The sequence below is a fragment of the Diadema antillarum genome, unplaced genomic scaffold, assembly GCF_040938485.1.
Source record: "Diadema antillarum isolate AM-2024a unplaced genomic scaffold, OU_Dant_1.0 scf00000204, whole genome shotgun sequence".
Lineage (NCBI taxonomy): Eukaryota > Metazoa > Echinodermata > Echinoidea > Diadematoida > Diadematidae > Diadema > Diadema antillarum.
The window spans coordinates 409,088-421,719 of record NW_027271093.1 but is presented as its reverse complement, the minus strand read 5'-3'; the positions used below and the strand labels follow the sequence as shown (position 1 = coordinate 421,719).

General features: G+C 35.8%; 1 protein-coding gene across 1 annotated transcript; it reads left to right on the top strand.

The window, feature by feature from the left end:
* The first annotated feature begins 2,311 nt into the window (after positions 1-2,311).
* LOC139723969 (putative nuclease HARBI1) lies at positions 2,312-11,649 on the top strand. The gene is made up of 5 exons (XM_071635169.1): positions 2,312-2,321; positions 3,127-3,262; positions 9,320-9,569; positions 10,273-10,409; positions 11,370-11,649. Exons 1-5 carry the CDS (start codon positions 2,312-2,314, stop codon positions 11,647-11,649), a joined length of 813 nt encoding a protein of 270 aa, XP_071491270.1.
* Positions 11,650-12,632: the final 983 nt, after the last annotated feature.

Below are 12,632 nucleotides of genomic sequence, written 5' to 3'. Positions count from 1 at the left end.
CAGAAACTAGACCACACACTTTAGTGCGCGCATGTAAACCTCAAATACGTGCAGCCTGAACTCCCAAGTTCATTGACCCTACCTGCCAAAATATAAAAAATCCTTCATAAATTCCCCCAAAATTCTCGGATCACTACCAAAAGTTAATCGTTTGTTACTTGTGTCATTCTAAACCTTTCCTGCAAGTTTAATCCAAACCATTAACTACTTTTTGAGTTATGTTGCACACGGACAAACTAACAAACAAACAAACCATAACGAAAACATAACCTCCTCCCTTGGCGGAGGTAACAAAAAAAAAAAAAAAAAAAAAAAAAACTCACCTCGTGGTAGGGCCCTATTGATGTTTGCAGGCCAGCACAGCTCCAAACACACCAATAGCTTGCTTCTTTAGATGGAACCATGAAGGTGGCAGGCATCAATCCTCTTTTTCACCTCCTTCCACTTTTTTTTCCACCTGGTGATTGGCCTACACCAAACCGATATTGTCCTCTTGCACACAATCTCATAATATGGTCCCAACAGCTGTACGACTTCCCAGTCTTGGTCATTTTGCATGCTGAACTGTAGTAGTCTGTAGACAACAGAAGAGAAAACGGTAGAAGGTTTGACCTTTTTAATAGCATACTTATACTGTCCTGAGTTACTCAGGAGCGGATCCAGGAATTCCATAAAGGGGGGGGGGTGTAAAAGTACCGCTTTGAAATACAGCACAACTCTTTCTACATTTCAGTGCTTACTGAAGTGCTCCTTTTTTTAACAGTTACCCATGATTGACTAGACAACATACTTTCTATCCTGTCTTACTGCATGTGAGTGTATGTGTTGTGCGTGTGAGTGTATGTGATGGTGTTTATCTACTCGACTTCACACATTATTTGTAATGTTGCCAAATATTTTCCTGTGTAGGCATCCTACTGTATAAGCACAAGATGCTTTCAAGGCTGCCTGGCTCTCATCGTAAACGCCACTATTATTATACTGTATGTTTTTGTGTTTTATTTTGCTGAATAAATAGCCTAAATTGGCCTCAATCAATCAAATGAATTCAATAATAATAGTTTTAACAATTTATTGCTATCATTATCATCACCGTCATCATCATTGTTATTACTATTCATGGCATGAGAGAGAGGGACTAGACGAGAAACAAAGAACAACATACGAGATACCAAACAAAAAAATTATTCAAGACTAGAGAAGAAGAAACATGTACAATGTATCACCGTTTAAGATATGCTGAAATGGAAGTTTACCTTACACAGAACAGAACATTGATGTTAAACTGTATGTGAAAAGAACTGTGTTGACAAACATACTTGTAGACATACTTGTCATACAGAGAGAACTACATGTAGTAGAGGCTAGATTGTAAGACTTTGGTCGACAGATAACTATCAGCCAGCTTACCATCCTCAACCTGACCCATAGTCAAATTTGAAGTGACAACAATTTGATTTTGTCACTGTAAGGGATCACCACTTGGCTAATTGTATAACTTCCTTTACCAGGTACCTCATCATCCTTGCTATTTCTGTTAACATTTCCCTTGTTTCATCTCAACCATAATTCTCTTCACCAATGTTCTTCTCTCTGCTGCATTTCTGTTATTAGTGATAACATTTCCCTTTAACAACTGTTCTTAATCTGTTCGGTATAGTTTCTAAAGCTAGGGTCCCAGACCCAGCTCTCCTCCTCTGTCGTCATTATAATGAGACAAAGGACAGAATGTAACATTCATCAATCAACCACACTTAATCTACAATATTAGACTCCAGTGACATATAAATTGTCTATTAGTAACCCTACTTGTCATATACCGGTCATATAGAGAACTGGTCGAGGCTAGACTGTGTGACTTTGTGCGCAATGCTAAATGGCAATCAGCCAGCTCGTCACCCTTGTCCTGACCTATTAAGTGAAATTAGTAGTGACAACAATTCGTTGTTGTTACTACCACATGCCCAAAATTGGTAGACCCATTATCTGCTTTACATCACCTACTCCAAAATTCCCTTTACAGTGACAGCATGCCATAAAAGCCTTGGCCATAGACACGCTGCATTTACATCACAACGCAGCAAACACTGCACTGGCACTGGTCTGACGGTCCCAGAATATTAGTAGGCCCTAAAAACCACTGTTGCACGAGCAAATTTTCAGAGATTGTTAAATTTCTGGTCTGACATGACAGGTAAAGGCCAAATCGTGATGTCGGTCCCCTCTCGTTCTGCGTGTGTGTTCATAATTATATACAATTGTATGTGCAAAGTCTACAACTCACAAGAAAGAAGTCCCCGGCTTTGACGAAATGACTGGAGGTGAATGGAGTGGGGACCTACATTGTATTTTGCGATAATGCCCACGTAAAACAACCAATACAACATTGTCAAGGCCAACTGAAAAAAAAAAAAACAAAAGTAGGCCACTATGCTACAGAACCAGTTATGGGAACAGAATAGGGAAAATGCATGCCCATGGCATGGGTTAGTCACTGTAAAGTGTGCAGTGCCCTATCTAGCTGTGTTACTGTGGAGTGTTACATGTAACCCAATTACTCTAGATCTGGTATTTTTAAGTTAAACAAGCAGCAGAAACATACATGAAAATTAGATTTAGCAGGGGAATTTAATGAAATTAACTTTCAATATGCTAAGTTACGTAAAAATTGAAGCAACGAGTGGATCTAACGTTAGAACCATGACCGTATACCGATACCGTTTACTGACATTGTGACATTCTATTTACTTTTGAATTTTGGTTAGGTAGTAACGTTAGAGTAACATTTTGTCATCAACCTCGAAATGTAGTGAGGACAAAACTAAATCATGTTTCAGTTTCAGTAAATATAACCACAGTAGATTAACTCGATGAAAGACGGAGTGGTTTAGATTCTACAATATCCGATTTGGGAAATGAATTAAGAAATGCAGAGACAACCTGGCCACTGCACTGGCACTGTATGTACGCAAAGCACGACAATAAGCGTTGACGCGTGCTTGAGAGCTCTTGAGAAAGTAACTCCAACATCAACATTTCCTCACACATGCTCTATTACCACCCGGGTATTTCCCTACACACGTTCAATTAGTATTATGAGATTCTTACTCACCTTTACCTTAGCAGGAAGTAACTTTTCTCGAACTGGCATTCGCAAGAAACATCAGACAGAGGTTCGACCGATCCACCTGCCTCACCGTGCACCACCACAACCGCCGGGAACCGCCGGCGCGCCGCCGGGCGGCGCTCGGCGGCCAGGATTGTAGAGAGTTCGCTCCAGGTTTCGAGTCTCGCGCGTGTTGGTTGCGCGAGAGAGAGCGACGATGATACGAAGACTGTAATTTACATATGCAAATACAGTACTGTGATGCAGCCATTCACGGGCGACGGACGTATCCGCATGCGCAGATAAGGTTTTGACACAGGGACATAAGTTCGGAAACGTTAGGAAAGTGTTAGGAATGTTAGGAAAGTGTTAGGAAAGTGTTAGGAAAGCGTTAGCAATGTTAGGAAAGCGCCCTCACCCGGCGACGCCCTCTAGTAGAGTCTCTAGCACAGAAAGTAGAGCCCTTGGATTTTGGATACTTTTAGAAGTGGTTGTTAGCAAGAAAGGGCCCATCAGTACATTAATTAAGCAAAGTACTAAGTACTCTAATGCATTTTTTCTTAATTGACATGCAAATATTGGTCTATTCTTTTGTTATAAATAACCAAAATAATTTTGATGTGTTATCTTAACTACATTTCTTTATTAAAATAAATGAATGAGTTGATGATTACTTGTTGTGTATAAGAAAAAAATGGGAAAAAATAATTCGTGTGCACACATACAATCACACCCTCACACACACACACACACACACACACACACACATATATATATATATATATATATATATATATATACATATATATAAATGTGTGTGTGTGTGTGTGTGCGTAATACCTGTGCCTATATTCATAACAAGAGTGAGGGCAGAGCTACACGACTGTCTCCTAATTGAATGTGTCACAAAATTCAGCGATTTGATTCAGCGTATACAATTATTGATAATATATTCACTAGTATTCATTATCCAACTAATCAAGGTATGATAGTTTTGGATATGTCTGATCATTTCCCAGTGTTTGCTTCCAGTCCATTTATACTAAATCGTTTTAAGCCTGCAACTTGGGAAATGAATTCTACAGCTCGTGTTATGTCGGAACAAAATATTATATGATTTAAGGAAAGCCTGTTAAATATTGATTGGTCAATGGTTCTCAATGCGAATGAGCCTAATGATGCATAATAAGTTTGTTGATCTGATCGCTCCTCTTTTCTCTTTTCATTTTCCAATAAGATCACACTCTAGATCAAATTATAAAAAGATACCACGATCCCCCTGGATATCGAAATCTTTGTTGAGGTCTATCAATAGGAAAAATACGCTCTTTTATATATTCAAGTCTCAAAAAACTGATGCTGCTAAAAGCAAATATACTAGTTATCGTAATGTTCTTACTTCTTTGTTGCGTGAGACCAAAAAAAAAAGAAATATTTTTCTTCACTGTTTCTTCCCCATGAGAAGGACATTAAATCCACATGGAAAGTCATTAATAATGTTCTTCAGAAGAAACGAAATAATTCAGATATCCATAAGATTTGTTTAAATGACATCGAGTTAAGAGATGATAATGAAATCTCTGAAGCGTTTAACTCATATTTTGTGAAGGTTGGTTCTAATTTAGCTGATGTTATTCCGGAAACGGATATACCGTTTCTACGTATTTAAGTCATCGCAATAATCAATCTTTGTTTTTTTAAGCCTGTATTATAATCCGAAATTGTTGACATTGTAAATAATCTTAAAGCCAAAAAAAAAAAAGTACTGGTTATGATGGAATTTCTCATTATCTTCTGAAATGTGTTGTACATGAGATTGTTGTACCTCTCGCCCATATATTCAATTTGTCATTACTGAACGGTGTAGTGCCTACTAGGATGAAAATCACTAAAGTTATCCTGATTATAAAAAGGGCCGAGAGGACGAACTGGGAAATTATCGACCAATATCGTTATTAACTTCTTTTTCTAAATTACTTGAAAAGATTGTGTACACACGTGTATTCTGATTCTTAAACGACTGTAATGTAATAGATGATAATCAATTTGGATTTCGTAAAGAGCATTCCACAATTCATGCTATTTTACTAATGATAGAGAAAATTACCAAAGCGATCGATGCCAAGTGTCACACAGTAGGTATCTTTTTTGACTACTCCAAGGCCTTTGACACGATCAACCATGAAATATTATTATACAAATTACAATACTATGGGATTCGTGGAAGGGCCTGGGAGTGGTTTAGAAGTTACCTTACTGGAAGAACTCAATTTGTTAGTTTGAATGGCCATGTGTCCAGCTCACAGCCTATAACTTTTGGGGTACCGCAAGGATCCCTTTTAGATCCTTTACTGTTTATTCTTTGCTCTATTTTCTACTTTTTGCCGATGACACCAGCATTTTTTATTCAAATCAAAACCCTCATGTTTTACTGAATACCATTAATACTGAATTAAAATCAGTATCTTAGTGGATTCAGGCTAATAAATTGTCATTGAATTTGACCAAGACAAAATTTATGGTTTTTACCGGGTAAGTTGGTTGTTCACGACGTGGAATTGAACCAGGCGGAATATATGAAATTCCTTGGTCTTTATATTAATTGTAAGTTGACATGGAAAGTTCATGTTGATTCTTTGCGTAAATTGCTATAAAAAATGTAGGTGTTATGTATAAGTTAAAACAGTATTTTCCTAAACATGTTGTGCATTCATTGTATTCTACTCTATGTTTGCGTTATATAAGTTATGGAATCCTGGCATGGGGAAACTGCTGTACAACTAGACTTAATTCTTTATTATTGATACAGAAAAGAGCTATACGGATAATTAACTTCACCACATTTTTGGAACACACTAATGTCTTATTCTTTTCCAGTAGAACACTTGTCTTAAGATCCAGGATTTATATCATTTCAATATCGGGTCATTTATGTATCAGTTAAACTCAGGTGGTCTCCCTGATGTGTTTTCTTCGATGTTTGTCAAAAAAAAAATTAATACTGAAGTTCATTCTTACCCTACTAGACAAAAAGATTCTTTTCATCTTTCACCTGTACGGACCGTATCTGCTTTAAAAACAATAACCACTATACAGGACCTAAATTTTGGAATGAGTTGGATAGAGAAATAATCCAATCTCAGTCTCTTTATTAATTTAAGCATATACTTAAACTAGTTTTTCTGAATTCATATCTATAGCTATTCTTCAATCCTCCTCGACATTCTCTGTTCATACTTCACATTACTGACATTATCGATTATGCAACATGTGCCTCGCTCGTGATTTATGTATTATCTCCTGAACTTCCTTTGTACACGTATCTCTGCTATTGTACACTGCATCTGACTTGTACCTCGTTCGGGTGATCACGCAACTCTCAAGAAGTCTTGTGCCGCGGACACTGTTTTCTTTGTTTTTTTTTTTTCTTTTTACTTTTTGGCGTTTATATTTCTCCAATTCACAAATTGTCATTCCTTTAATTACATATACCAAGTAAGAAATAATCTCACATCTGCATCTGGGAATCTACACCCTACAAGCAATGCTTCTATGTAGATTCCTCATATTTCACATGTTTTATTGTCTTATAAGCTGTACTTGACAATTCATCCAGGCTTTTGTATTGTGATGTTTATGTTTTATGTATATGTTGAAATCTGGAATATGGAACAATAAAAAACAAACAAAGTAAAACAAACACAACAAAGCCATGCAACGCTACAGAAATTGATGTATATAGAAACTCTTATTTACACATTTTTTTTTATATCACTGATTATCAGCTGTGAATCATACGCCACATTATATACATGTATATATACATATACATATATATAACATGTTGGCAGCATTATCTTGTGCAGCTATGTTAAATACTGTAGCACAATTAAAGCCCCATAGATTTAGTACACAGGCCACCAGGGTTAGATCTGAAAAAGGCCGAAGAGACATTTTGAAGAAGCTACATCTAGAGAATTTAAACAATTTTCTATAATTCATGCATGGTAAATGAAATAGAATTTTCTTTTCAATTCTGTGTTATTATTCCACACCTCCATGTTACAATTTTGCAAAAACATGACAATTTAACAAGGAAAATATATTTCGGGATTATACAAAGTAATTCAAACTTCTTACTCTCACTTGCATTCCAAAAGGCACCCATGGTACCCACACTAAGACAGTCACACATAATCAACCACACACACAGCATGTACATGCTCTAATAGATATTTTAGCAGCTACAATCATTTGTGCGGGAAAATACTCATTACAGAAAATGTGTCAAGTACAAACAAGAGAATATCAATTCAAATGATTTTTAATTCTCTAAATCCTGGTATTCTTTTTTTCTTTAAACATTGAATGCATGTTATGAATTGCCACTCATGCATGCATCACCATTCTTCACGCCATCTATCTATACATTGTACATCCTCGTTTACCTTGCGACACAATTTTGAAAGTAAGCAAATCAAATTGGGTGAAAACCTCGCAGTATGTAATGTCTGTATAGGCAATCATAACTAAAAAATCCAGAAATAACCATTTAAAGGGAAGATAAACCCCAAGAACACTGTGGATTGAGTTAAAGCAGCAACATTATTAGAACACATCAGTGAAAGTTTGAAGAAAATCGGACAATCGATGCAAAAGTTATGAATTTTTAAAGTTTTGATGTTGGAACCGCTGGATGAGGAGACTACTGGAGGTTATGACGTATGAGTGGACAAAAATACCAAGAAAATATAAAGAAAATACTACAAAAATCCATTTTTCATGAAAATTACAAATTCCATCAACTTGATATTGACATATGTTAAGGGTAGCAATTATTCCCCCTGCTTTCTGAAAGCGGTTGGTCCACTGCTCTTTCATAATTCTAGAAAAGTGAATTTTTGTTGAATTTCCTTTATATTTTCTTTGTATTGTTGTCCACTCATACGTCATATCCTCTAGTAGTCTCCTCATCCAGCGGTTCCAACACCAAAACTTTAAAAATTCATAACTTTTGCATCGATTGTCCGATTTTCCTCAAACTTTCACTGATGTGTTCTACTAATGTTGCTGCTTTCACTCAATCCACATTGCTCTTTGGGTTTACCTTCCCTTTAAAGGACAAGTTCACCTTCATAAACATAAGGATTGAGAAAATGCAACAATATTAGAAGAACACATCAGTGAAAGTTTGAGGAAAATTGGACAATCGATGCAAAAGTTATGATTTTTTTAAATTTTTGTGTTGGAACCGCTGGATGAGGAGACTACTACAGCTTGTGAGTCATATGCGTACAACAGTATAAAGAAAATATAAAAGAAAATTCAACATATTTTCACTTTTTTTCGCATAATAAAAGAGCAATTGACTTGCCTCTTTCTAAAGGCAGGGGGAATAATATTACCCATAACATTTATCGGTTACGAGTCGGGGGAATGTGTACTTTTTTCAAAAGATGGAATTTTGTGAAATTCTCTTTATATTTTCCTTATATTGTTGTACGCATGTGATTCTAAGTTATTCATACACTGCAGTAGTCTTCTCATCCAGCGGGTACTGCACAAAAACTTCAAAAATTCATAACTTTTGAACGGATTGTCTGATTTTCCTCAAACTTTCAATGATGTGTTCTACTAATATTGCTACATTCTCTCAATCCTTATGTTTATGAAGGTGAACTTGTCCTTTAAAGTCAACATTGGTCATTTGAAAAACAGTATAACATCATTCATCATATACATTACTTTCATGTAGGCAGTACATTAATTTTGATTACAATATATGTAATATTTCTTTTCATATAAAATCTTATATAGATATGCATAAATATAAGCATAAATCATAAACACTGGAAATATGTACAACTGAAATGCATTCTTTGTATTAATTTTTCTTTGTTTTATATACACTAATGTTTGTGTTATCTGAATTATGTATAATGAATAGATAATTACTTCAATGAAGTTTTATTTACATGTTTTCTTATAAGATTCATTTAAAAAAAAAACCTTGTATGTAAATACACGTAATGTGTAAGAAGTGTAAAGAAGAAAGCAGGTATAGATTTATTCATGAGTCATATACGTATCTTTGTGTGTGTGTGTGTGTGTGTGTGTGTGTGTGTAATACCTATCTTAATCATGTACAGTCATGAATATCACTGTAATGGCAATTTAATCTTGTTTTATCCCACAGTTCACCAAATTTCCAAGATCCCCAGAAGAAGTCAGAAAGACACAACATGACTACTTTCTTTTGGCTGGACTCCCACGGGTGATTGAAGCGGTTGATGGAACCCACATCCGCATCAGCGGTGTAGCTCTCGGTGCAGCAGAGTATTTGTATGTGAACCGTAAAGGGTTCTATAGCATAAATGTTCAGCTGACCTGCGATGCACAGTACTACATCACGAGTGTGTCTGCCAGATGGCCTGGGAGCACTCATGACAGCCGAATTTGCAGAGTGAGTAATCATGTTAACTTTCCACTCTTATCTAATTATGCACATTGACACGTAAGAGTAATGCATATAGTGTGGATTGTAAGAATTAAAAGACAGGGTGCGTGTACATACGAAACATAAATTTTCTATTTTGTCAAAGTAAGAATTTCACTTCCATTTCATACTTGCATGCTGAGCGAAAATCTACTCAATTTACCAATATCAAAGCCTACTGTTAATATGTCAAACCAGCTATGCGGCAGCACAGCACATGTTTTACAGCACATTTGCAAACCTCAATCATGCACAGCTTGAATTACCATGTTCATTGACCTTATCTGCTAAAAGTTCACAAATCCTTGAACAATCCATGAAAAATCCTTGTTCAGTACCAAAATTTTCTTACCTATTCCATGTGTCACAATCTGCTTTCCTGCACGTTTTCTTTAAATTTCGTTCAAATTTTCGAGAGTAATTTTGCCAACAGGCTCAACAAACAAACCTACACCAATAACACCATAACCTCCTTCTTGGAGGAGGTCATCATGTTAACATTATCCATTCAACATTAAACAGTTGTGGTCAACTTCTGATTAAACTTAGTTGAGGTTTAAACTAAGCAAATAAGTCAATTTCCAATGTGTCAATATCATAACTTCGATACAATCATCCATATAGAAGTGGTGATGAAATGATATGAAACGTTTCACTCTTTGTTTGATAGACCAGTACAATTGGGGAGGCATTTGCTGCTGGAATCCTTGACGGATTACTTGTAGGTGATACCGGTTACGGTCCACAAACTTGGCTGATGACACCAGTGCCAATTCCTACGACAAGAGCCGAAAGGAGATATAAACAGTATGTACTCTTCATGCCTTTCTATGTATACTACACTAAGTATGAGATGTATCTCATTTTATGCACTACGTATTGAGCAGCATATGAAAAAAAAAAAAAAATTCCGAAAAAAATAACCTTCATATGCCAATGATGTACAGAAATCGAAAAATGAAAAATAAATGAGTTAAAATGTTAACATTTTTAAAAGAAATCATCATCACCAGCTATTCTCAATATGCTTGCATTATAGCAGGTCCACTAAAAATATATAAAAAAATATGCCCGGAAAAATGAATATTTTTCAGTATCCATACGTCACAACTCTCATTCCTGAAACGCCTCCTTGTTCAGAAGTTGGTTCATCAGTAGAATGTTACTTGTAGAGTGATGACGGAAATGTGCCCTAGGAGAAATACTGATTGACATGTGTTCACTTGTGCATTTGTGAAACTCTCTTGCAATAATATTATACTGTATACGGCCATTACAGCCCAATACATTGTAAACCAGTCAAATATCTAACAACACAAAGTAATCGCAACCACGTTTGCTCTGAGATTCCTGTTTTCCTTTTCAAATATTTTGCAATTTAGTCATTGCAAGCTGGAAGTGCATCATCATAGAGTTTCTTAAAACATTTCTTATATTTCCGAATGCAAATCAACAGGTTTTTTTTTTCAGGATTGCGTGACATATGTTTTGTCTCAAAACACTCTTGTGATATACCAATATGTCAAATGGAAAAAATACTAGTCCAGTAGAGTTGATACAACTATCATTCAGTGACACATCTTATTTTTGAATTTTCAATGCTTCACATCTATGAATATGAGTATGACTGCTCCTTTCACGTATTGTGCAATCTGACCCACTAAGTGGGAAAATATTTCAGGTTTCAAAAACTTTTACAATTGATCACAAATATTATAAAGCATTTTAACAATTCATGATCTAATTCACCCTATTTCTTTTTCACAGAGCTCACAGCTGCACACGAGTGGTTATTGAGCAGGTGAATGGGCAATGGAAGAGTAAATTTCGTTGCCTGATTGGCTCTGGTTTGCACATGTTCCCGCAGAGGGCTGCTGATGTCATCACTGCATGTGCCTGCTTGCACAACATCAGCAAGCACCTAAGACAGCCAGATGTCCATCAGGAAAGGGCTGAAGAAGATGGAGCTGAGGGGCATGATGAAGTGCGTGATGCAATGCCTGGAAGACAAGCCCGTGACGACATCATTAATAACTTCTTCACATAGATTGTGAAATGATGTGCCAGAAGAATTTTGTCACAGTCTTCTGACTTTGAAGTTATTAAGCTTCAGGTTGAGTTCAATTCTCTCTAGAATACAGCAAGCCTCAAGAAAGTTCATACATGTATATCAATACTGTAATGTTACTTCAAGTATGATATGTCATGAACGTAGAATTAAGAGTATTGTCATAACGTGCAAATTTAATTTGATAAATAATTTTGCCTTTAAGTCACAAAACCTACAATCTGTTGCAAGCACTCATTTCACATGAGGACTTTTTTTTCCAAAATGTTCTAGAATTATTTTGTTTTATATTAAAGTGACATTAGGTATGTCGTCAAGGCCCTTTTACATAAAAGAACCTTTTACACTCTCTTTTCTTTCATCTGAAGTTTAACTTCTGAAAAGTTGATGATATAGCTTTCACAGTATAAGTCAGAGATAAAATGTGTGAAGAGAGCATACTCTATTGCACCTTAATATGATAATCCCTTTACTATTGTTGCTATGGAGTTTTAACTCCTGTATTCATTTCTTTTCTTTGTAGTTGGTTCCTTCAATGCACACAGCACTGCTTGTTTAGATAAAGACTTTGAATACACCCTACACTTCATTGCCTCTTTTCTCAGTACAGTACACACTTTTCCAGTGTTTCTTTTGTCTTTCAAATTTTAAGATAAACAGAATCCATTAGAATTTAGTAATACATCAGCATTAAAGCTGAAAGTGTTCTCTTTCCAGATCTGCTCTTAACTGAAAATCAATGAATGTCATTTTCCCCTTGCTGTTGTTTTGTTTCTTGATGCCAGGTCACAACTGCTGTATCACATGGTCACATTTAGAATTGCTCCATGTTTATCTTTTCAGGGACAATTTGATTTTATTTCACAGACTGCAATACTAATAAAGGATTCATTCCTAACCAATTTCTGAGCAGATTAGAATACAGTTGTATTTTGTGTTAACCACTTTATGCTATAGATTCT